We start from the raw sequence: 26,800 nt of genomic DNA, 5'->3' as shown, positions 1-26,800 counted from the left end.
TTTAAAAATTGTGTTCTATTAATTTAAAATACGAATCTTGAAAATTTGCGTCCCTCCGTTAACGTCGTTAGCTTTTGAGCAAATAGCAAAATCTCCTTATTGTAAAGAAAAACTGTTTTGATTTAAATAAAGTTTCCTTAAATTATCTGATATACTGAATGATGAATGATTTAAGGTAAAAACGCTTCAAATATAGGCTAAGGCTATTTTGAAGATTTTGCATCTTTGGTTTGGTTTAATGTTCTTTTGGAATTAAGAAAAACACATTTTTTGAAGTATTTGTTATAATTGGGATTTTTTAAACTGAAATTTATTCGTACATGAATAGCTTTGCTAATATAACGCAAAACGAGAATAAAATTCTATAAATGAGATCTGTATCCTAATATTAATATTATAGAGTCTAGGTTTAAAAACAAATAGTTTCCCAAAAAATGTCTATATTTTAAAGAAGCCGCATCTTTGGCTCTGAATCAATGTCAAAAATCCTTAAAAGTAGGTTATAATCTTTAATGTAAAGTAAAATTTTTTTGGTGAGTGTACTCGTCTTATTGATAACTAATACGGAATACAAATCAATGATTGTTTCACTCAATAGCATCCCGTGTCTAATCCATAACTTACACTCAGTGCCTAGTACCCCTTTAATATGCCACTCAAGCTTTTTTCTTCTCTTAACAAAATAAATATTTACGCATGTTTATATTGGCTTGTCTAAATTTCTAAAGACCATTCAGCATGAACAAGACATCAATCAACAGCGAACATGAACCCTTTTCACTTCACTGGTTCTTCTTGTTTTCGACATCATTCTTCAGAATGTAAATAATAACACAAATGAATTGAATGAATGAATGAGTGAGTAAATGGCTGATGAATATCATATTTGTATTTATGATGTTTTGTTTTTTTCTTTTATTGGATCATTTTTATGAATATAAACAAATGTTTATATATTTTTTTTAGGAATTTTTGAAAAAGAAAAAGAGATTTGTCTTCAGTTGCAAAAGTTCATTCACTGAACAATTTAATCAAATATTTTTCACAGGCACGTGATTTTTTTTTCTGGTTGAGACAATTTGTTTTTCTGAATGTGTTAGTTCAAAGTATTTACTCTACTACACCGAAAAAAATGTTTTTGTAATGATAAGAATTACTTGCCTTTTTTGGTTCGGAATCAATATTAACAAGTATATACGGCCGTAAGTTCGGCCAGGCCGAATATTATGTACCTTTCACCATGCATAGAAACTTGTACTAAAGACTGTCATCCACAATCGAATTACTTGGGATGCGGTATCACTAGCCGATAGCAAGGTATCTTAAAACTTCTTAACACCGTGTTCTCAATTGTAAATTAGTCCATACGGGGTATATATTAAACAAAACAAGTAAGGAAAGTCTAAAGTCGGGCGGGGCCGACTATATTATACCCTGAACCACTTTGTAGATCTAAATTTTCGATACCATATCACATCCGTCAAATGTGTTGGGGGCTATATATAAAGGTTTGTCCCAAATACATACATTTAAATATCACTCGATCTGGACAGAATTTGATAGACTTCTACAAAATCTATAGACTCAAAATTTAAGTCGGCTAATGTACTAGGGTGGAACACAATTTTAGTAAAAAAATATGGGAAACATTTAAATTTGAAGCAATTTTAAGGAATTTTTGCAAAAGTTTATTTATGATGTATCGCTCGATATATATGTATTAGAAGTTTAGGAAAATTATAGTCATTTTTACAACTTTTCGACTAAGCAGTGGCGATTTTACAAGGAAAATGTTGGTATTTTGACCATTTTTGTCGAAATCAGAAAAACATATATATGGGAGCTATATCTAAATCTGAACCGATTTCAACCAAATTTGGCACGCATAGCTACAATGCTAATTCTACTCCCTGTGCAAAATTTCAACTAAATCGGAGCAAAAAATTGGCGTCTGTGGTCATATGAGTGTAAATCGGGCGAAAGCTATATATGGGAGCTATATATAAATCTGAACCGATTTCAATCAAATTTGGGACGCATAGCTACAATTCTAAATCTACTCCCTGTGCAAAATTTCAACTAAATCGGAGCAAAATATTGGCCTCTGTGGTCATATGAGTGTAAATCGGCCGAAAGCTATATATTGGAGCTATATCTAAATCTGAACGGATTTCAACCAAATTTGGCAGGCATAGCTACAATGCTAATTCTACTCCCTGTGCAAAATTTCAACTAAATCGGAGCAAAAAATTGGCCTCTGTGGTCATATTAGTGTAAATCGGGCGAAAGCTATATATGGGAGCTATATATAAATCTGAACCGATTTCAACCAAATTTGACACGCATAGCTACAATTCTAATTCTACTCCCTGTGCAAAATTTCAAACAAATTGGGCCAAAACTCTGGCTTCTAGGACCATATTAGTACATATCGGGCGAAAGATATATATGGGAGCTATATCTAAATCTGAATCGATTTCAACCAAATTTGGCACGCATAGCTACAATGCTAAATCTACTCCCTGTGCAAAATTTCAACCAAATTGGGCCAAAACTCTGGCTTTTAGGACCATATTAGTCCATATCGGGCGAATGATATATATGGGAGCTATATCTAAATCTGAACTGATTTCAATAAAAGTTTGCACACTTGTCTATACTACTAATTGTACTCCTAGTGCAAAATTTCAACCAAATTCGGCCAAAAAACTGGCTTCTGGGGCCATAAAAGTCCATATCGGGCGAAAGATATATATGGGAGCTATATCTAAATCTGAACCGATTTCTTCCAAAATCAATAGGGTTCTATTCTGACCCAAATTAGGAACATGTGTCAAATTTGAAGGCGATTGGACTTAAATTGCGACCTAGACTTTGATCAAAAAAATGTGTTTACAGACAGACGGACGGACGGACATGGTTATATCGACTCAGGGACCCACCCTGAGCGTTATTGCCAAAGACACCATGTGTCTATCTCGTCTCCTTCTGAGTGTTACAAACATATGCACTAACTTATAATACCCTGTTCCACAGTGTGGCGCAGGGTATAAAAAGGCCTATTAAATACGTAAATAATTCAGTTTGACAAAATTTTCTATAGAAATACACTTTTGACAACATTTTCTATAGACATAAAATTTTGACAAAATTTTCTATAGAAATAAAAGTTTGTCAAAATTTCCATAGAAATAAAATTTTGACAAAATTTTCTATAGAAATAAAATTTTGACAAAATTTTCTATAGAAATCAAATATTGGCAAACTTTTCTATAGAAATAAAATTTTGAGAACATTTTTTTATAGAAATCAAATTTTGACAAACTCTTCTATTTTCTATAGAAATAAAATTTCTCTAGAAATAAAATTTTGACAAAATTTTTTATAGAAATAAAATGTTGACAAAATTTTCTATAGAAAAAAAATATTGACAAAATTTTCTATAGAAATACAATTCTGACAAAATTTTCTATAGAAACACAATTTTGACAAAATTTTCTTTAGAAATAAAATTTTGACAAAATTTTCTATCGAAATAAAATTTTGTCAAAATTTTCTGTAGAAATAAAATTTCGACCATATTTTTTACAGAAATAAAAGTTTGACAAAATCTTCTATAGAAATAAAATTTTGACAAAATTTTCTATAGAAATAAAATGTTGACAACATTTTCTATAAATATAAAATGTTGGCAAAATTTTCTATAGAAATAAAGATTTGTCAAAATTTCCATAGAAATAAAATTTTGACAAAATTTCCATAGAAAATAATTTTGACAAAATTTTCTATAGAAATAGAAGTTTGTCAAAATTTCCATAAAAATAAAATTTTGACAAAATTTTCTATAGAAATCAAATATTGACAAAATTTTCTATAGAAATAAAATGTTGACGAAATTTTCTATAGATATAAAATTTTGACAAAATTTTCTATAGAAATAAAATGTTGACTAAATCTTCTATAGAAATAAAATTTTGACAACATTTTCTATAGAAATAAAATTTTGACAACATTTTCTATAAATATAAAATTTTGACAAAATTTTCTATAGAAATAGAAGTTTGTCAAAATTTCCATAAAAATAAAATTTTGACAAAATTTCCATAGAAATAAAATTTTGACAACATTTTCTATAGATATAAAATTTTGAAAATTTTGAGGGAAAGTGATATCTGAGTCGACTATATTTTTATAAAAATTTGATGTCTCTTAAATCTACTGAATACCACTAATTTACCAGGAATGAGAAAGTATCTAAATATACTCTCTCATTCCTGGCTTTGGGTGCTATGCTACATATACGGATACTCTTCGAATATTTACATTTACTGGTCAAAGAAGAAGTCATTCAATCAAACAAAAAGGCCATGAACCATTCTTTACTATATAAACAAAATCGAGTTACCCACATTGAATGGTTTATCAAATAACCTCTCAAGGATTTTTCATACAAACACCAATAGGTAATGAACTTAGATGCTCTCCAAGGACATGATAACACAACATTTGTATTAGGGAGACTAACAGACGAACATGCTAAACCATAACCTTGATCATTCATGTCGAAACAATAAATGTTAAAAGATTTGACAGCTAATCAAATCACCAGTATAAGCACATACATATACACAAGAACACATTAATCTTTCATCAGAATAACTGTTACAATCTGACATGATGACAATGTACTTCTTTGGCTGTACATATGTTATATCTTATTCCCATCTTATGACCTTGCTTTCCATATTTGATTTTGGAAGCTTCTACTTTTTAAAGGCAATGTTTCATTTAATCTAATGGATTTGGATATTTTTAACTAAAACTTTTTCTTTCATCTTTATTTTGTTCTGTCTTTCACAGGAATTGGTGGCCATATCACCGGAAAGACGAAATTGGCGTGGCATATTTATAGCCCTGCTGGTTATAGCAGCCGTCTTCAGTCTAATCATATTTTCCATATTTTTACTATCACCAGGTATGTATGTACTTGTGTACGTGTGTGTGTGTGTGTGAATTGGAAATTTTCCAAATCATTTGATAACGCTGAATTTTATTCAACTCAAGGACAATGAAGTCTAATGTATCTTTTTATATGGATGTTTCTTATTTTTTTCTTTTTCGTGCTTTTTCAATATCTTTCCTCTGATGGGATGATGATGATGTTAATGCTGGTGGTTCTGGTGTTGGTCTATTTTACTTTGTTATGGATTAATGGATTTCATGATGGATATACCAGAGGATGAAGCTTTACGCTTACGTGGCGTTAGATTAACATTAAGTGATATTTTAAGTAAACGCTTTCAATGGAAACCATTTAATGGTTCATGGCATAGTGGTGAGTATATGAAATAAGTCATTCTAATTCATTTTATGGTTACTAATCAATCAAAATGTATGGTTTCGATTATTAATATCATCTAAGAGAATTGGAAGATGATTTGATTAGAATTTTTAAGTGCTATGGTGATAACGTCTATCCTTGACTTCACCCTATTATTCACTTCTGCTCAAGCATTATGGTTACTTCAAAAACTCTTAACATCTGTATCCAGTTAGCATCTACAGATTGTGTCAATTCTCAATAGCGCTGTGACCTCTAACTTAATAAGTACTGGACTGTTCCTTCTCTTGCGAACAATCAATCGCAGAAGTCCTTATGCTTTAAGCACAGATTAGAATAAAAAATAAATTTCCTGCATTAGATATTGCTGTTGTATGTTTCTCCTACTAAAGCTTAGGTAGGTATAGTGGCAGTCCATAGTGACTTCACTCTACCTACTACAATATTAGTCCTAAAACGTCTGTAACAGGTGTACTCGTATTGCAAAACTTTTTCTTTCGTTAGAGTTTTTTGCAGCTCTTCATTTTAACTTCTAGTTATTTTTAGCGTATATAAACACCTGGTTATTGTAAAACCGTAGCCGATTTTTTACATCAAGTTCCCAGCAAAAAAAATGGAAGTTGTTCCACAAACATTTCTTTTAAAGCCCATCCCAGAATCCCCCATCGAGTTTTTTAACTTCCGATTCAGCCCTTTTGAACAAGTCCACAAACATTTCTTCTAAAGCGCACCGTTGGATACCCCAATAATTTGTTTCCTCTTCCGATGCAGTCCTTTTGGACAAGTGCAACAAACATTTCTTCATCTTGGGATCCCCCAATGATTTTTTTCTACTTCCGATGCAGTCCTTGTGGACAAGTATTAGAAAGAACGAAATCAGGCTATTTTAAGTGCAAATTTTGTATAATTAAATTTTACAAAAAAAATAGAAAACTAATAAAAAACTAAAAAAAATAGATATTGATAAAAAAGTAAAAAAAATAAATTTCATCCCCGCTGGGATTTGAACCTGTGCAGTTTGACTTTTTTCGCTTCCATGGAAGTTCTTTTGAGAAGGTTTTGCAAATTACGAGAATTTTTAATTTTTTGTTGATTTTTAATGGAAAAAATATATTTATACGAAAATATATGCCAAAAATAAAAAATAAAAACGATGCATGACATAAAAAAATAATTTTTTAGAAAAATATTTGATAAAAAAAATTGCCGCTGGTGAGATTTGAACCTGCGTTTCTTACTTTTTCATTCATACAAATAAAGAACATCTCGAGAAGCAATTAGAATGTTATTCCTTGGTGTCGTATTACGATCATATCACAAACAGTTGAATTGACCTTTCGACGCTTTATGTTCAATGGCGTTTGTGGCTGAGTGTGCAAAGGCGTTCTGGTCGGAGCGAAAAAGTTTTTCAAATTGTTAAAATTAGATAATAGGAAAATAATTGTGTAATAAAACATATTGATGAAAAAAAGTGAAATTGGTTGAAAAAACATTTTTTCGCTTTTTAAATTTCTTCATTCAAATAACTTCCAGGGCACAACTTCTAAAGCAATGCAAAGGATCCATAAAGGGAGTACTTCCGTCCTATGACAAGCCCATGTAAAATTCATTGGAGATGATCCAAGTTTGCACTACTTCCGGATCACAGATTGGAGATCCAAACTACTTTTTTGGAAGCTCTTTTTTTTGCTGGGTTCTTTACTAAGACGATTGCAACTAAAGTTTTCGTTAAAGGAAGTTTCTTTAAATTAGCTTGTGTATACATTACGCACTGGTCTATACATAAACATACTTGACTGTCTACGTTTCCTACACGTTAATGACTAACATACAGTGATATTTGTGTATTGATGACAATAAGTCCTATATAGGTCAATGGACAGTGTTTGAATTACAACAGACAACAAAATAATTGTCTCAGGACCATTGTCCACCACAGTGGTATCACAATGGACTGAATAGTCTAAGTGAGCCTGATACATCGGGCTGCCACATAACCTAACCTAACCTATTGTCCACTTTTGGCACAGGTGTGTGGTCTTCAGAGTGTCCGCATTTGAGAGGTTTCACTGTATTCCAAGAATATTGTAGCCATAGGTTAGGTTAGGTTTCAAATAATACACTCCCGCCATTGAAATTCGGGGTAAAATTTGATTTTGATTTGATTTGAATTCGTAATTGTTGGAAATTTATTAAACCTATATAAATTATAATAAAAATAGACAAACGTTTTAGAATAAATAAAATTAACAAAATTTCAACTGCAATGCATTACGAAAATTATTTGATGTTAAAATCTAAAAATTGCATTTATATCCGTTTGCTCAATATATTTTATAAGAAATTACAACTATAACCATATTTTAGCAATTTTATTAATATTTTCCTATATCTCGCTCTCTCCATGCTATCCTTACAGACAATGACTTAGTATTTCGAGATCCCACTGGTGGTCTATCTATATTAAACTTAGAAAACTATACAACACGTGTTTTAATGACCAACTCTTCATTTGTAAGTATCATAGATGCTCTGCTATAACAAATAACAAAAAAAAAGAATTAAGAAATTTTAGTTCAAATATTTATTTAAAACAAAAATTCATTTTCTGTCTGTTTTTGTTCTCGTCTTCATGTTACAGAGGCAATTGAATGCTGAATCATTTTTAGTAGCACCAGACTTAAAATACGTTTTGCTGCAATCCGATGGTAGTGCGGAGGGATCAAGGTAAGTTTATCTAGAGAACAAATACCAGATGCCAAAATAATCAATGAAGCAAATACCAATGACCATATACAAATGTTTAGCCATTCGTCCATTCGTCATTTTTTGTCTTTCTCTAAAGTTTGTTTTCCCCCAATTGTTTACGTTAATCTAAACAATTCTGCTTTTTGGATAGCCTATTACACTCTTGAATAATTTGTCCATTTCGACCACCTCATATGGATTGGCAAAATAGTCTTTCGTTTCGATTTGGGTACTCTTTTTAATTGCTTTTTACTTCTTGCTATGCCTTGTGGCTATCAACATAAAATGCAAAATGATGTTTTTGATCTTGACATCATGCCAAATTCTAACCCACCTGTACGTCATCTCTTTATGATGTGATTAGAAAACAATATCCAGAACCCGTTTTGGGTGGGATGTTAATTAAAATGTTCCAAGACCACAAAATGAAATGTTCTTAACTCAAAATTACCCCCAAGTGTTTGTGGTTAAAAAAGAACAGCAACTAATAGCTGAAAGAAGTTGACTCCAGGCTATGTAAACATTAGGAAAGATCGCTACAATTTTCCATAGAAAAAAAATTTTTACAAAATTTTGTATAGAAATAAAAATTTGACAAAATTTTCTAAAGAAATAAAATTTTGACACAATTTTCTATAGAAATAAAATTTTGACAAAATATTATATAGGGATAAAGTTTTGTTCAAATTTTTATAGAAATAAAATTTTTACAAAAATTTCTATAAAAATAAAATTTTGAGAAAATTTGCTATAGAAATAAATTTTTGTTTTAAAGTAATAAAATTTTGACAAAATTTTCTATTGAAATAAAATTTTGAATAAATTTTCCATAGAAATAAAATTTTGACAAAATTTTCTAAAGAAATAAAATTTTGTAAAAAAAAATAAAATTTTGACAAAATTTTCAATAGAAATAGAATTCTGTCAAAATTTTTTATAGAAATAAAATTTTTACAAAATTTTCTATAGAAATAAAATTTTGACAAAATTCTTCATAGAAGTAGAATTTTGGCAAAATTTTCTTTACATATAAAATTGTTACTTTAGAAATAAAATTTTGACAAAATTTGCTATAGAAATAAAACGTTAACAAAATTTTCTATAGAAATAAAATTTTGATAAAATTGTCTATAGAAATAAAAATTTTACAAAATTTTTTATCGAATTACTTTTCTTAAGAAATAAAATTTTCACAAAATTTTCTATAGGAATAAAATTTTTACAAAATTTTCTATAGGAATAAAATTTTGTCAAAATTTTCTATAGGAATAAAATTTTGACAAAGTTTTCTATAGAAATAAAATTTTGACAAAATTTTCTATAGAAATAAAATTTTGACAAAATTTCAATAGAAATAGAATTTTGGCAATTTTTTTTATAGAAATAAAATTTTGATAAAATTTTCTATAGAAATAAAATTTTGACAAAATTCTCCATAGAAATAGAATTTTGGCAAAATTTTCTATAGAAATAAAATGTTTACGTTAGAAATAAAATTTTGGCAGAATTTTCTTTAGAAATAAAATTTTGACAAAATTTCTATAGAAATAAAATTTTAACAAAATTTTCCATACATATAAAATTTTTACAAAATTTTTCTATAGAAATACAATTTTAAGAAAATTTTCTATAGAAATAAAATTTTTACAAAATTTTCTATAGAAATAAAACGTTGACAAAATTTTCTATTGAAATAAAATTTTGACAAAAATTTTTATAAAATAAACTCTTGACAAAATTTTCTATAGAAATACAATTTTGACAAAATTGTCTATTGGAATAATATTTTGACAAAATTTTCTATAGAAATAAGATTTTGACACAATTTTCTATAGAAATAAAATTTTTACAAAATTTTCTATAAAAATAAAATTTTGACAAAATTTTCAATTGAAATGGAATTTGGCAAAATTTTTTATAGAAATAAAATTTTGACAAAATTTTCTATTTTTTCTATTTTACAACATTTTTTATAGATATAATTTTCTTTAGAAACAAAATTTTCACAAAATTGTCTATTGGAATAATATTTTGACAAAATTTTCTATAGAAATAAGATTTTGACACAATTTTCTAAAGAAATAAAATTTTTACAAAATTTTCTATAGAAATAAAATTTTTACAAAATTTTCAATTGAAATAGAATTTGGCAAAATTTTTTATAGAAATACAATTTTGACAAAATTCTCCATAGAAATAGAATTTTGGCAAAATTTTTACTTTAGAAATAAAATTTTGGCAGAATTTTCTTTAGAAATAAAATTTTGGCAGAATTTTCTTTAGAAATAAAATTTTGACAAAATTTCTATAGAAATAAAATTTTAACAAAATTTTCTATACAAATAAAATTTTTACAAAATTTTCTATAGAAATAAAATTTTAACAAGATTTTCTATAGAAATAAAATTTTGACAAAATTTTCTTTAGAAATAAAAGTTTGACAAACTTTTCTATAGAAATACAATTTTGACAAAATTTTCTATAGAAATAAAAATTTTACAACATTTTTTATAGAAATAATTTTCTTAAGAAATAAAATTTTCACAAAATTTTCTATAGGAATAAAATTTTGACAAAATTTTCTATAGGAATAAAATTTTGACAAAATTTTCTATAGGAATAAAATTTTGACACATTTTTCTATAGGAATAAAATTTTGATAAAATTTTCTGTAGAAATAAAATTTTGACAAAATTCTCCATAGAAATAGAATTTTGGCAAAATTTTCTATAGAAATAAAATGTTTACTTTAGAAATAAAATTTTGCAGAATTTTCTTTAGAAATAAAATTTTGACAAAATTTCTATAGAAATAAAATTTTAACAAAATTTTCCATACATATAAAATTTTTACAAAATTTTTCTATAGAAATACAATTTTAAGAAAATTTTCTATAGAAATAAAATTTTTACAAAATTTTCTATAGAAATAAAACGTTGACAAAATTTTTTATAGAAATAAAATTTTGACAAAATTTTCTATTTTTTCTATTTTACAACATTTTTTATAGATATAATTTTCTTTAGAAATAAAATTTTCACAAAATTGTCTATTGGAATAATATTTTGACAAAATTTTCTATAGAAATAAGATTTTGACACAATTTTCTAAAGAAATAAAATTTTTACAAAATTTTCTATAGAAATAAAATTTTGACAAAATTTTCAATTGAAATAGAATTTGGCAAAATTTTTTATGGAAATACAATTTTGACAAAATTCTCCATAGAAATAGAATTTTGGCAAAATTTTTACTTTAGAAATAAAATTTTGGCAGAATTTTCTTTAGAAATAAAATTTTGGCAGAATTTTCTTTAGAAATAAAATTTTGACAAAATTTCTATAGAAATAAAATTTTAACAAAATTTTCTATACAAATAAAATTTTTACAAAATTTTCTATAGAAATAAAATTTTAACAAGATTTTCTATAGAAATAAAATTTTGACAAAATTTTCTTTAGAAATAAAATTTTGACAAAATTTTCTTTAGAAATAAAAGTTTGACAAAATTTTCTATAGAAATACAATTTTGACAAAATTTTCTATAGAAATAAAAATTTTACAACATTTTTTATAGAAATAATTTTCTTAAGAAATAAAATTTTCACAAAATTTTCTATAGGAATAAAATTTTGACAAAATTTTCTATAGGAATAAAATTTTGACAAAATTTTCTATAAGAATAAAATTTTGACAAAATTTTCTATAGGAATAAAATTTTGACACATTTTTCTATAGGAATAAAATTTTGACAAAATTTTCTATAGAAATAAAATTTTGACAAAAATTTCTATAGAAATAAAATTTTGACAAAATTTTCTATAGAAATAAAAATTTTACAAAATTTTCTATAGAAATAAAATTTTTCAAAATTTTCTTTTGACACAATTTTCAATAGAAATAGAATTTTGGCAAAATTTTTAATAGAAATAAAATTTTGACAAAATTTTCTATAGAAATAAAATTTTTACACAATTTTTCTATAGAAATAAAATTTTGACAAAATTTTCTATACATAAAAAATTTTTACTTTAGAAATAAAATTTTGGCAGAATTTTCTTTAGAAATAAAATTTTGACAAAATTTCTATAGAAATAAAATTTTAACAAAATTTTCTATACATATAAAATTTTTACAAAATTTTTCTATAGAAATAAAATTTTAACAGAATTTTCTATAGAAATAAAATTTTGACAAAATTTTCTATAGAAATAAAACGTTGACAAAATTTTCTATAGAAATAAAATTTTGACAAAAAATTTTATAAAATAAACTTTTGACAAAATTTTCTATAGAAATACAATTTTGACACAATTTTCAATAGGAATAAAATTTTGACTAAATTTCTAATCGAAATAAAATTTTGACAAAATTTTCTATAGAAATGAAATTTTACAACATTTTCTATAGAAATAAAATTTTGACAAAATTTTCTATTGAAATAAAATTTTGATACAACTTTCTATAGAAATACAATTTTGACAAAATTTTCTATAGTAATCCAATTTTGAAAAAATTTTCTATAGAAATAAAATTTTAAGAAAATTTTCTATAAATATAAAAGTTTGTCGAAATTTCCATAGAAATAAAATTTTGACAAAATTTTCTATAGAAATACAATTTTGACCAAATTTTCTATAGAAATAAAAATTTTATAACATTTTTTATAGAAAAAATTTTCTTTAGAAATAAAACGTTGACAAAATTTTCTATAGAAATAAAATTTTGGCAAATTTTTTTATAGAAATAAACTTTTGACAAAATTTTCTATAGAAGTACAATTTTGACAACATTTTCTATAGAAATAAAATTTTGTCAAAAATTTCTATAGAAATACAATTTTCACAAAATTTTCCATAGAAATAAAATTTTGACAAAATTTTCTATAGAAATAAAATTTTGACAAAATATTCTATAGAAACAAATTTTGACAAAATTTTCTATTGAAATAAAATTTTGACAAAATTTTCTATAGAAATAAAATCTTGACAAAATTTTCTGTAGAAATAAAATCTTCACAAAATATTCTATAGAAATAAAATTTTACAAAATTTGTTATAGTAGTAAAATTTTGACAAAATTTTCTACAGAAATAAAGAAAATAAAACGTTGACAAAATTTTCTATAAAAATAAAATTTTGACAAAATTTTGTAGAGAAAAAATTTGACAAAATGTTCTACAAAAATCAAATGGTGTTCAAATTTTCTATAGAAAAAAGTTTGACATATTTGTAACAACATTTTCTATTGAACAGCAAAATTTTATGGAAATACGAAATTTTCTATATAAAGAAAATTTTATCGAATTATGTTTAAAAAAAGATTTATGTTAAACCTTAAATAATATTAACATTTTTTTCTAAATATATACATATATTTTTTTCTTTTGTTTTGTTTTCTTTTCCTCTCTTTATTTTCTTTCCCCTCCCATTTAGACATCATGTTTATGAGGTTCAAACAGCAAACGTATTCCCATTGGGACCAACTGAAAATATTGCCGAAGCACCACGCCTTCAGTATGTTCTGTGGGCACCTTATAATCCCCTACATCCGGCCAATGTCAATGGTAATGGTATGGATAATAATCTGCCGTCTTCTACACCATCGGCAGGGTCTGCGTCACCCACACCAACACCTACAAGTAGTATCCTGTTGAGTAGCTTAGCCAATGGTGCGAATATAGCCGCAAATCTAGTGAAACCTCCACCACCAATTCAGTTACAGCAACAACAGCAACAAGCACAACAACAAAACCAACAACAGCTGATGTTACAAAATAATCGAGCACTGGCACAGAATCAGGCAATAGCATTTGTTCATGAGAATGATATCTACTATAAGCCTAAGGTTCAAGGGGAATTGGTGTGTCGGATAACGAATAATGGTAAGGGATCCTTCACAATATTATGATTTTTAAATATCTAAGGAATTCCATCGAGTATCCTAGTATAATTCTGTGGCTGGAACTCAACTTTTTATTTGAGTGTATAGATGTGCTTCGAATTCGTTTGTGCATTTGTTTTTGATTTCTCTCCAATTTCTAGGTCAAGCTGGCGTTGTCTACAATGGCATACCAGACTGGACGTATGAGAATATTCCTGAATTGGATAGCCGAGGTAGCAGTATGGCCTTTTCACCGGATGCTCTCTACTTGGCTTATCTTACATTTAATGATAGCGAAGTTAGTGAATACAAGTAAGTACATGACATTACTAACAAAGTCTTTTTGTAAGGGACCATTTCAAAGTTTTTGCTTTAAACGCTTTTTTTATACCCTAAACCACATAGTGGTCAGGGTATAATAAGTTTGATCGGCCAAAAAATGTGCCTACCAGAAATATTGATTTTAGACCCCATAAAATATATACCGATCGACTCAGAATCACCTCCAGAGTCGATCTAGCGCTTGGTGTCCGTCCGTCCGTCCGTCCGTCTGTCCATGTATTTGTTGTTCACAAGATTCCGGTCGCAATTATTAACCGATTTTGATGAAATTTGGTACAGAGAGTTTTTTGGGCACAAGGACGAACGCTATTGAATTTGAAAGAAATCGGATCAAATTTAGATATAGCTCCCATATATATGTATCGCCCGATTTCGACAAATGGGGTCACGTTGCGCGTTTTTTCAAACGGATCGTCACCAAATTTGGCAAAACGTAATCTTTTCCATCGCCCTTCAAGTCTGCAAAATTTCATCCAAATCGGTTCGAATTTAGATATAGCTCTCATATATATGTATCGCCCGATTTTCACAAATTTGGCCCCAAAACCTTTATTTATCAACCGATCTTACTCAAAGTTGGCTAAATATAATCTTCTATAGCACTAACTATATGTGCAAAAAATCATCGAAATCGGTTCAGATTTAGATATAGCTGCAATATATATTTATCCCCGATCTGGTCATAATTGGCGTATTTATCAACCGATGTTCTTCAAATTCAGTACATCCGAATATTTTATGAGTCTCGAAAAACTTGCAAAATATCAGCTAAATCGGTTCAGATTTAGATATAGCTCCCATATATAGCTTTCGCCCGATTTACACTCATATGACCACAGAGGCCAATTTTTTTGCTCCGAATTAGTTGAAATTTTGCACAGGCAGTAGAATTAGCATTGTAGCTATTCGTGCCAAATTTGGTTGAAATCGGTTCAGATTTAGATATATCTCCCATATACAGCTTTCGCCCGATTTACACTCATATGACCACAGAGGCCAATTTTGAACTCCGATTTAGTTGTAATTTTGCACAGAGAGTAGAAATAGCATTGTAGCTATGCGTGCCAAATTTGGTTGAAATCGGTTCAGATTTAGATATAGCTCCCATATATATGTTTTTCTGATTTCGACACAAATTGTCAAAATACCAACATTTTCCTTGTAAAATCGCCTCTGCTTAGTCGAAAAGTTGTAAAAATGACTAATTTTCCTTAACTTCTAATACATATATACCGAGCTATAAATCATAAATAAACTTTTGCGAAGTTTCCTCAAAATTGCTTCAGATTTAAATGTTTCCCATATTTTTTTTTACTAACATTGTGTTCCACCCTAGTGCATAAGCCGACTTAAATTTTGAGTCTATAGATTTTGTAGAAGTCTATCAAATTCTGTCCAGATCGAGTGATATTTGAATGTATGTATTTGGGACAAACCTTTATATATAGCCCCCAACACATTTGACGGATGTGATATGGTATCGAAAATTTAGATCTACAAAGTGGTACAGGGTATAATATAGTCGGCCGCGCCCTTCTTTAGATTTTCCTTACTTGTTTTTCCATGTATTTTAACATTTTTGTCTTAAATACAGCGTGTACTTGTTAGTAATTCATGCAAATTCACTAAGAAGAAATGTCCTATACCTTAGTGCCTCTTGAACATATGAACTTATATTATTCCAACTAGCAAATACCTCCCCATGCAAAATATAAATTAATTCTGTTTGACTTAAAATTGGTTTTCCTAAATGTCTGAATCTGAACCCTCGGAGTATTGGACATATAACCATGAAATGCAGAAGATTTTCTTCTTGGTGTGTATTGCAAAGAGAGCATTTTTTATTCTCCAGTGAACTAAACTTATTCGAGTTTAGTACAAGCAAGTCGCACCTTGTTTTCATAATTGTGGTAATTGGTATAACCCGCAAAATATTATGCAAATTGGTTCCGATTTAGATATAGCTTCCATATATATGTATCCCTCGATTTTCCCAAATTTCCCAAACTTGTAGCTCTTACATAAGAATATTGCTCGATTTTTACAAATTTGTATTTATTACCTACACTAATTTAACGATTTTCTCTTTTTTTAATAATGGGATCAATATTAGTGGCATACTAGCTCCGTAGGCGCAATATCAACACAGCCAGTGTTGCTAGAAGTAGAGGAAATTCCCTATATGTAGGGGTTTTCTAATATTTAGCGTCTTGTAGGGACGTAGGGCCACAATGTAGGACATTTTCACTCAACACAATTTGTAATATTTTTTACATTTTGGTGGCTCTAGAGGAGGAAATTAGAAGCCGGCAAGGCTTGATCTTTAACAATGTGTGGTAAATTATATTCCTGTAGAAAATTTTGTCAACATTTTATTTCTATAGAACATTTTGTCAAAATTGTATTTCTATAGAAATTTTTTTCAAAATATTTCTATAAAAAAGATAATAAAGTACTTAGAACCATTTTTGTTTTGTAAAATTTTTTACATTTAACGAAAAATATAGTAGGGAAAATTGTTTGGGAATGTATAGGAAAGTAGGGAACTTTTTTTGTCCTTGTAGGGTAAGCCGAACATTTTCCAACATTGATTATGAGCTATAGTCAGATTGACACAAAGCACCCATAGACATGTACCCCTTAATTTTCTTAAATATGCAACTGCGGTTTATCTCCCAGACCTATATGTTACCCCACAAATGCTTATGATTACTAATTCTGTAATGGTGGTTTAGGGTATGATATAGTCGGCCCCGCCCGACTTTCTACTTTACTTACTTGTTATATTAAACTCCAACTTTCCAATTTAGCGTCCTGGTTAATACAAACTTAATTTTCCTTATTTTTCCTGTTTTCATTTTTTTCCCTAGATATACCTGGATGGGTGATGATCTCAAATATCCTGCTGTTCTAACACAACGCTATCCCAAAGCTGGCTCGATTAATCCTAATATTACTGTTAATATCGTTAATCTTTCCGTCCTCAAATACATTTTTCCCACACAAATTAAACTTCCAGCGGAGCTAAGTAATGGCAGCTACATTGGTGGTCTTACCTGGGCCACACCCATTGATCTCTCGGTGGTGGTTACAAATCGTGGTCAAACTAAAGCTAGTACAGTTTTGTGTAGGGCTCCCGATTTCTATTGTACAATAGCCAATACCGAAGTAACCATTAATGATGGCTGGGTGCTGCCCAATGAGAGGCCCATCTTTTCGAAAAAATACAGTCTTGTCAAAAGCTCGAATAGCAATATGACAATGGGAAACAACGAAAACTTCCAGAATATAACAAATGGCCAAACAACCTATGAAATTACCAATGGTGGTTATTTGCTAAAACGTCTTCCGGTTCGTGATGGTGAGCATGGTCATTTTCGTCATGTGGTCTTTACCTCATCGTTGGATCGACGAACTGTACCCCTAACAATGGGAAGATTTGAGGTGACCGAAATTGTCGGTTGGGATGAGGATAAGGAAATTGTCTACTTTATGGCTGCTCCTGAGAAGCGGCCTGGTGAGAGGCACCTCTACAAGATCAGCCTTAAGTTGAATGTAACCAAAACGAATCGCACCTACATTACCTCATCACAACCCACATGTCTCACCTGTGACAATACACCCTCGACCTTTAAACTAAGGAATGGCCGCCCGGCCATGGAGCCCGAAGATGTGGATGAGGATGAAGCTGATTTGGTTTATGTTATACCGAAGAATTGTCTCTACAATAAGGTATACTTTAGCAAGGACTTCTCATATTATGTCCAAGAATGTTTGGGCCCCGAATCGCCCAGTGTTTATTTGGTAGAGACTCGGAGTAATTTAAAGACTCTGGTCTTGAATGCAGGCGATAGTTTAAGGAATCGTTTGTTGCAATATGCTTTGCCCCAAATACGTACCTTCAATGTGGAGATACGTCATGGTTTCCATGCCCAGGTGAAATTATATTTGCCGCCTGGTATGAAAGAGGATGAAGAGGTGGCTTTCCCATTGATATTACAAATGTAAGTTGTGGCTAGTTGTCATCAATAGAGAGAGAGAGATTCTACTATATCACAATCCCATATTGATCCCATTGCAGTGATGCTTCTCCTGGTTCTCAATTGGTTAGTGAACGTTTCCAAGTTACTTGGAATTGGTATCTAAGCAGTCAACGTTCCTTTTTGGTGGCCCAAATTGATGGACGTGGCAGTGGTTTTCAAGGTGAACTTTTACGTACCCAAGTTCATGGTAAACTTGGCACTGTGGAAGTGGAAGATCAATTAGCTGTATTGACGTAAGTATACACCATACCATTTGGATTCCATATCCTTACCAAGGTATTCCATTTATACTCAAATTCTTTGCTTGTCTACAGATATTTACGTGATACATTAAAATTCATTGATCCCTCACGTATCTGTGCTTATGGCTGGGGTTATGGTGGCTATGCCACAGCCATGACCCTTATCGATGACTCACAACAGGTGTTGCAATGCGGCGTGGCCGTGAATCCCATATCATCCTTTGCTTATCATTGTAAGTTGCATCAGTATCTGATGGCGTTCTTTTGGCCATGGCCAAAGGCCGGAGGATCATGAGATTATATTGAAATGTTTGCTTTTGTTTTCTCTCCATTCATTCATAGATTCATTCTTTACGGAACGTTATATACCATTGAAGGGTGACTATTTGCGTGCTCTGCAGGAGGCTGATTTAACAATGAAAGCTGGAAATATCAAAGGCAGAAATCTAATGTTGATACATGGTACTGCAGATACTCTAGTGCATCAAGACCACACGCTTATGTTGGTTAAAGCTTTAGTAGATCAAGAAGTCAAATTTAGACATCAGGTGAGTTATTTAACATGTAACACATATTAATATGGGTTGGCGTGTCAGTTTCGTAGTAAAAATTGGATTTATAGTATCGCCTCCCAGCAAAAAATAATTGTAAATTTGGAAGCAGTAAAATTATAGTATCCATAGGTAGGTAGGTAGGTTAAGTGGCAGCCCGATGTATCAGGCTCACTTAGACTATTCAGTCCATTGTGATACCACATTGGTGAACTTCTCTCTTATCACTGAGTGCTGCCCGATTCCATGTTAAGCTCAATGACAAGGGACCTCCTTTTTATAGCCGAGTCCCAACGGCGTTCCACATTGCAGTGAAACCACTTAGAGAAGCTTTGATACCCTCAGAAATGTCACCAGCATTACTGAGGTGGGATAATCCACCGCTGAAAAACTTTTTGGTGGCGAAGCAGGAATCGAACCCAAGACCTTGTGTATGCAAGGCGGGCATGCTAACCATTGCACCACGGTGCACTACTTTTCCTCACAACATTTTCAGTGCAGAATACAACGCTTCATTCTACACATATAAGACGAACAACGTACTTAAAATATGTAAATAATGGTGTACTGAAATTAGCGCAGCTGAGTTGTACTAGGGTAAGAGGGTGCTTCGTCTCTCGCTTACAAGGTTGCACTCCTGTGAAGAAGAGTTGTTTGTGTATTTTATCGCGACTTCTTGCGAACTATGTGGCTAGTTACGATTTCATGCTCTCCACATTCATATTTTGTGCTTCTGAAAGCGTTGAATTTCATACATAGAAGAAGCGCATTTAAGTGGGACATTTCATTATCAATTCATCGATGAATTCCTCGCAAGGGTAAGTGCTGCTTGACTTTTCTACCTTTACAAAGGTGCTGAAAATTCAGCAATTTTTTTGCTGGGTTCCTTATGTGAACATAAATAATGGTTCGAAGTAAGAATTGTGTTTTCGTGAACTATGATCCCGTTCACATGCAATTTGTTGGCTCTACACATGCCCTCAGCCAAAGGTATGAACATGACCAATGTCCGTACACCCTCAAAAAAAATCGCTTCTTTAACATATGTTCCAAACATATTTTGCAGGAATCACATATATTATTGCATACTGCCGAAACATTAATATGTTTGTTTTATGTGAACATATTATATGTTTGGAAGCATTTTGAGCCAAAAATATTATATGCTTGGAAGAATTTGTCCCAAACACGATTGTGCTCATTCCCTAACATACTCGTAATTTTCACTTCCACGAAATTTTTTAGTTATTGGAACCTTTCTCTGTAATACAAATAATGTTGAAGAAATTATTCACTTTTATAAATTTTTTAAATTTTACCTTTCGCCTGCACGGAGAATCGAACCGAGGACCATACAGTTTGTAAGCCAACACACTATCCACTGGGCTACGTAGCTGTTATAGTCACCAGTAGATAATTATCGTTTTAAGTTACATTTATATAGCATAGTTTGCAGCGCCCACGAGCCCATGCAAACATAACATTATTTAACAGAAACATACATTTGTTTGCCACGTGGAGCAGTGGTTAGCATGTCTGCCTTGCATGCAAAGGGTCGTGGGTTCAATCCCCGCTCCGACCGAACTTTTTTTTTTTTTTTTTTTTAATGTACACATTTATATTTATACTATATTAATTTTTTTTAAATGAAACTTCCAAATGTGTGTTATTAAAGATTTATAGTCAGTAACAGTGCTTGATATAAACGAAATTGACTGATTTTTGGATAAAATATTATTTTCTATTGCAAAATAACAATCTTGTAATAAAAAACTGTTTTTGTACAAAACTTTAAAATTTGGAAGGAATTCAAAAACTAACAAAAGAAGAACGTGGAGTCGAGTATAAACATACATACATAATTTTATAATATAAACATAAATTTATTTAGGAGTGAACAGTTTTTTACTAGCATTTAACACCATCGCTCTAAAATGCCTTTTATTTTTCTTTAATAATTCATTTTAAAGAAAATAAACTTTTTAAATTGTTTTAGCTGTAAAACTCGAACTTAATGCCCGCTTTTATATTTGATGGTGTCCGTCAACTCCTCGTGGACTACTTTTTAATAAAGAGGAACTAAAGTTTGTTTTTTTACATTTTACTGTGTAATTTTTCACTATTTCCTCCTTATTTCATTTTACTGTCCCAACTCTAAAAAGAGTATAGTGCCCTTTCGTTATTTTTATGAAGACCCCTGATTTCTTTTAACGAAGCAAGAAAAAAATTGTGCCCATAATGCCAAAATGATAAACAAAACACATGTCCACACATACATAAAATGCTGCTCTCAAGGCGAAAACATAAGCTGTTTGTTTTTCAAATGTCTATTCTCTTGGTTCAGAATGTATATTCTCTTTATTTAAATTAAATAATATTTAGACTTAAACATATCAATTTTTTGGCCTTATCATAAAACAGTTTTCCGAAACAACATACAAGCGGTTTCACAGAAATTGTTCTCTTTTGACTCTTTTGCTCTGTTATATTGATATCTTTCGTCAACTCTCCCGGTTTCCATCTCTATTTCTCTCTAACTCTCTCTGTCGCTTTGAATAAAATATCACAACATATGTATGTTTAGTCGAAATATGTAAATTTATATATGTTTGTATTCACACATATGATTTTTATGAAACATTGATGCCCCAAACATAATATATTCTAACATATTAACATAGATGTCCCAAACATTTAGTGTTAGTTTAGGAACATTGCATGTTCGCACTTAAATATATTGTGGTTTAAAATCGTGCCCGAAACACATTTTGTTTATATCGGAACATATGAAAAACATATTTTTCTAACAGTGTACAAGCCAAGAGCATAAGGAACTTAATCTTCCGCACTACTTCCCTCGGCACCTAACTTGCTTCCGCACTAATTTGATTCACAATTTAGCTTGCTTCCGCAAAAGAACCTAACTTGCTTTCGCAAGTGGATCTAATTTGCTTCCACAAGTGTCATTTCTAACAGTAGGGTTTTCGGCGCATGTTTCCTTGTACGAGTATGTATTCTTCCGGTACTATTTTGCTTTAGTCTAGCCTACTTCGACACTTGCTTCAGCGCATGTACTATATAAAGTTTGGTAAAATTATAGTATCCATACTGTAGGCACTACTTTTCCTCACAACATTTTCAGTGCAGAATACAACGCTTCATTCTACACACTTAAGACGAACAACGTACTTAAAATATGTAAATAATGGTGTACTGAAATTAGCGCAGCTGAGTTGCACTAGGGTACGAGGGTGCTTCGTCTCTAGCTTACAAGGTTGCACTCCTGTAAAGAAGAGAGAACGTATTTTATCGCGACTTCTTACGAACTATGTGGCTAGTTACGATTTCATGCTCTCCACATTCACATTTTGTGCTTCTGAAAGCGTTGAATTTCATACATAGAAGAAGCGCATTTAAGTGGGACATTTCATTATACACGCTCACAAAAAATCGCTTCTGTAACATATACTCCCAAACATATTTTGCTTCAAGCATATATATTTTTGGGTATTGCCCAAACATTTATATGTTTGATCTCTTCCAATATATAATATGTTTGAAAGCATATTAGTCTAAACAATATATGTTTGGGTAGTCTAAGTTTCAAACATTTTGTATTTTTGCATCCAAATTCAATAATGTTGTCTTCCAAAAAACAATATGTTATTATGTGAACATATAATATGTTTGGAAGCATTTTTCACCCAAAAATATTATATGCTTAAAAAAATTCTCCCAAACAATATTGTGCTCAAAATTTTATTTATTTATTTATATATTTACAATCATAATGAATTATGAAAATAAACAGGTAATATAGGTGCTAACAACATAGGTTTTCGACCTGAATGCTCCATTTTTTTTTTCAATTTTGTTTCTGCCCAATTGTATATTCCCCCACATCTTTCTCACTTCCACGAGATTTTTTAGTTCTTATCACCTTTTTCTGTAATACAAACATTATAGAAGAAATTATTCAATTGTATGATTTTTTTTATTTTAATTTTACCTTTTGACGGACGGGGATTCGAACAGCGGACCACACAGTTTGTAAGGATCAAAGAAGTAGCTGATCAATTGCCCAAGGAAAAATAAAATGTTAATTTTGTAATAACAAGCAACAACCACCAACTTAATTCAATATCGCTCCCTGTTAAATAGCGCTCCAAGCTACTAAACACATATATGTTTATAGGCTATTTCTAAATTAATATATGTTTGCATCCAAACATTTTATATTTACAAACATTTTATGTCCCAAACATAATATGTTCTAACATATTAACATATATGTCCCAAACATGTTATGCTAGTTTATGAACATTATATGCTTGCACTCAAAAATATTGTGTTTAAAAATTTGTGTTCCAAACATATAATGTTTATAGCCAAACATATGAAAAACAGCCTTTTTCATCCGTGTAGTTAAATTCATCGATGAATTCCTTGCAAGGGTAAGTGCTGCTTGACTTTTCTGCCTTTACAAAGCTGCTGAAAATTCAGCAAGTTTTTGGTGGGTTCCTTATGTGAACATAAATAATGGTTCGAAGTAAGATTTGTGTTTTCGTGATCTATGATCCCGTTCACATGCAATTTGTTGGCTCTACACATGCCCTCAGCCAAAGGTATGAACATGACCAATGTCCGTACAAGCCAAGAGCATAAGGAACTTAATCTTCCGCACTACTTCCCTCGGCACCTAGCTTGCTTCCGCACTAATTTGATTCACAATTTAGCTTGCTTCCGCAAGTGCACCTAACTTGCTTTCGCAAGTGGATCTAATTTGTGGATCCACAAGTGCCATTTCTAGCGGTAGGGTTTTCGGCGCATGTTTCCTTGTGCGAGTATGTATTCTTCCGGTACTATTTTGCTTTAGTCTAGCCTACTTCGACACTTGCTTCAGCGCATGTACTATATAAAGTTTGGTCACCTAAAAGTTAATTACTGTGGGATAACGTCTCCCAATGTCCCGATATGTATACACTTAGGAAATAATTCTCATTATGGGTGGATATAAATTCAATCTTTTTAAATATAGGAGAGACTTGTAGCTGAGAAAACTCCACACCACATGCAATTTGCCTCCATCCACACTTTGCTTCGGCATCTAACTTGCATTCGCATGGTTTTGTTTTGGCATCTAACTCCTTTCGCACAGGTTTGTTGAATCTAGTTTGGCTCCTTCAAACTCTAGTTTTGTTCCCAACTCTTAAAGTAATTCTAATTGGCTTAAATTGGATGGATTTAAATTCAATCTTTTTAACTATAGGAGAGGCTTGCCGCTGAGAAAACTCCACACCACATGCAATTTGCCTCCATCCACAATATTTGCTTCGGCATCCAACTTGCATCCGCATGGTTTTGTTTTGGCATTTAACTCCTTCCGCAAAGGTTTTTTGCATCTAGTTTGCCTCCTTCAAACTCTAGTTTTGTTCCCAACTCTTAAAGTATTTCTAATTGACTTAAATGCTACGAAAATGAAGAGTGCCTTCTCCGGTGCCACTTCACACTATGAGTCTAAGGAAATCTACCCCGTTCATGTGCAATTTATCTGCTTCCACACTATTTACTTCGGCATATAACTTGCATCCGCATGGTTCCGCACTAGGTTTTGTTAACTAATTTGCCTCGCAACTGGTGCCATCAAAATCTAGTTTAGTATGGCAGAACTTGCTTCACCATGGGAATAATTCCCATCGGCTGTTTCCACTAGCTAAGAGTCTAAAGAAAATAGATTCGCATGCACTTGTACAATTAATCTGCTTCCGCACTATTTGTTTCGATATCTAACTTGCATCCGCAATGTTCCGCACAAGTTTGCCACCCAACTAGTGCCTTCAAAATCTGGCTTGCTACAGCTTCAGGGCCTACCTTGCTTCCGAGATTGTGCACCCGCACGTGCTTGCATTCATAATAGTTTTCCTTTCCATCTAGACGGCTTCCGCATTAGTTTGCTTTAATGTGCTTTTGCATCTAGCTTGCTCCCGATTTAGTTGTTCCGGCATATATTTTGCGTCCATACTTGTTGCTTCTGCGCCCCCTTTTGAAATCTAATTTTCTTCCGGACTAATGTGTTTTCGCACCTAGCCTGCTTCCTCATTATTTGCTTCGTCATCTAACTTGCATCCGCATGTGTCCGCACCAGTTTTTGACATTTAGTTTGTTTTCTAACTAGTACCTTTAAAATCTAGCTTCTTCCCCGCTTACTTAAGCACGGAAGCCACCGTGGTGCAATGGTTAGCATGCCCGCCTTGCATACACAAGGTCGTGGGTTCGATTCCTGCTACGACCGAACACCAAAAAGTTTTTCAGCGGTTGATTATCCCACCTCAGTAATACTGGTGACATTTCTGAGCGTTTCAAAACTTCTTTAAGTGGTTTCACTGGAATGTGGAACGCCGTTCGGACTAGGCTATAAAAAGGAGGTCCCTTGTCACTGAGCTTAACATGGAATCGGGCAGCACTCAGTGATAAGAGAGAAGTTCACCACTGTGGTATCACAATGGACTGAATAGTCTAAGTGAGCCTGATACATCGGGCTGCCACATAACCTAACCTAACCTAAGCACGTTCTTGCATCCTTAGTTGTATTCTCTACAAAATAGCCTGCTTTCCACTCGTTTCTTGGGAATATAGCTTTCGTGTACATGAGTGGCTCAGTATTTAGTTCACATCCGAACAACTTGTCCGATTGAACAACAGAGAATCCCAATCAACGAACCCAAATGAACGAGGTCGAAGCAAAGTAACCGAAATAAGGAGGCTTAACCATCCTTGTATGCAAAGGGTCATGGGTTCGATCCTAGTTTCGGACGAACACTAAACAGTGGGTGAATTATCACTTTTAATTACAATTTCTGATTATTTCAAAGCTTCTCTATGTTGCTTCATACTTAGTGATGCAAGCCGTTTAGATAAGGCTGTATAGAAGAGTTTGCTTATCACTAGAAATAATCATTCATAGGAGAGAAGGACATCTGACGTTGTCAGTGTAAAAATATTTGTCGTCAATTGAAGTTGGAATTAAATTATTAAATAAATAATACTGCCTCAGTGAGGTGTGTAGAACTGATCCTTGCTACCTCATTCAATATTCCACGATCAACACAAATACTAAGGCCTATAACAATACCAGTATTTACTATTTCATTCTTCTTTCTATCTCTCTTTGTTTTACAGGTCTATCCTGATGAGGATCATTTAATGTTAAAATCTTTATCTCATGTCTACCAAACCATGGAATGGTATTTCGAAGAAAGTTTCGGTCCCAATGAGGATAGTGAATGGGATCCAACTGGACTGTTTGTGTTCAAACAATAATTGTTAATGTTAGAAATGATTTAATTTTTTGTAATAATTACAATTTTAGTGATTAATTAGAACATTTTAATTGATTTTTTATATTTAAACAACAAGAAACAAAATTAATAACAAAAAAAACATAAATTTGTTAAAAACAGGCAGAAAAACAAAAACTAAATAATTGAACATAAAAAAATTGTTTAAACTAAAATTAAACAAACAACCAAGTGATGAATTAATTTTTTATGTATGACTGAGTAAATTTAACATTTAATACACACATACACAAGCAAATGAAAATATTTTTAAAAACTTCATATTTGTATGTGTAATTATAGATTTATGATT

General features: G+C 31.1%; 1 protein-coding gene across 2 annotated transcripts in view; it reads left to right on the top strand.

Annotated features, from left to right (window-relative positions):
• The window catches only part of LOC142230075 (inactive dipeptidyl peptidase 10), a 616,597-nt gene extending 590,057 nt beyond the window's left edge, over positions 1–26,540 (top strand). For both annotated transcript variants that reach the window (XM_075300703.1, XM_075300702.1), the window contains 11 exons: positions 4,861–4,975; positions 5,237–5,335; positions 7,761–7,855; positions 7,983–8,068; positions 13,525–13,973; positions 14,134–14,284; positions 17,185–18,318; positions 18,396–18,590; positions 18,672–18,832; positions 18,942–19,147; positions 26,330–26,540. In XM_075300703.1, the coding sequence (XP_075156818.1) occupies positions 4,861–4,975; positions 5,237–5,335; positions 7,761–7,855; positions 7,983–8,068; positions 13,525–13,973; positions 14,134–14,284; positions 17,185–18,318; positions 18,396–18,590; positions 18,672–18,832; positions 18,942–19,147; positions 26,330–26,470 (2,832 nt within the window). In that variant the 3' untranslated portion in view covers positions 26,471–26,540. The remainder of the gene's footprint in view (positions 1–4,860; positions 4,976–5,236; positions 5,336–7,760; positions 7,856–7,982; positions 8,069–13,524; positions 13,974–14,133; positions 14,285–17,184; positions 18,319–18,395; positions 18,591–18,671; positions 18,833–18,941; positions 19,148–26,329) is intronic.
• Positions 26,541–26,800: the final 260 nt, after the last annotated feature.

This window comes from Haematobia irritans, chromosome 3 (assembly GCF_050003625.1).
Source record: "Haematobia irritans isolate KBUSLIRL chromosome 3, ASM5000362v1, whole genome shotgun sequence".
Taxonomy (NCBI): domain Eukaryota; kingdom Metazoa; phylum Arthropoda; class Insecta; order Diptera; family Muscidae; genus Haematobia; species Haematobia irritans.
This window is presented reverse-complemented; position numbering and strand designations above follow the sequence as displayed.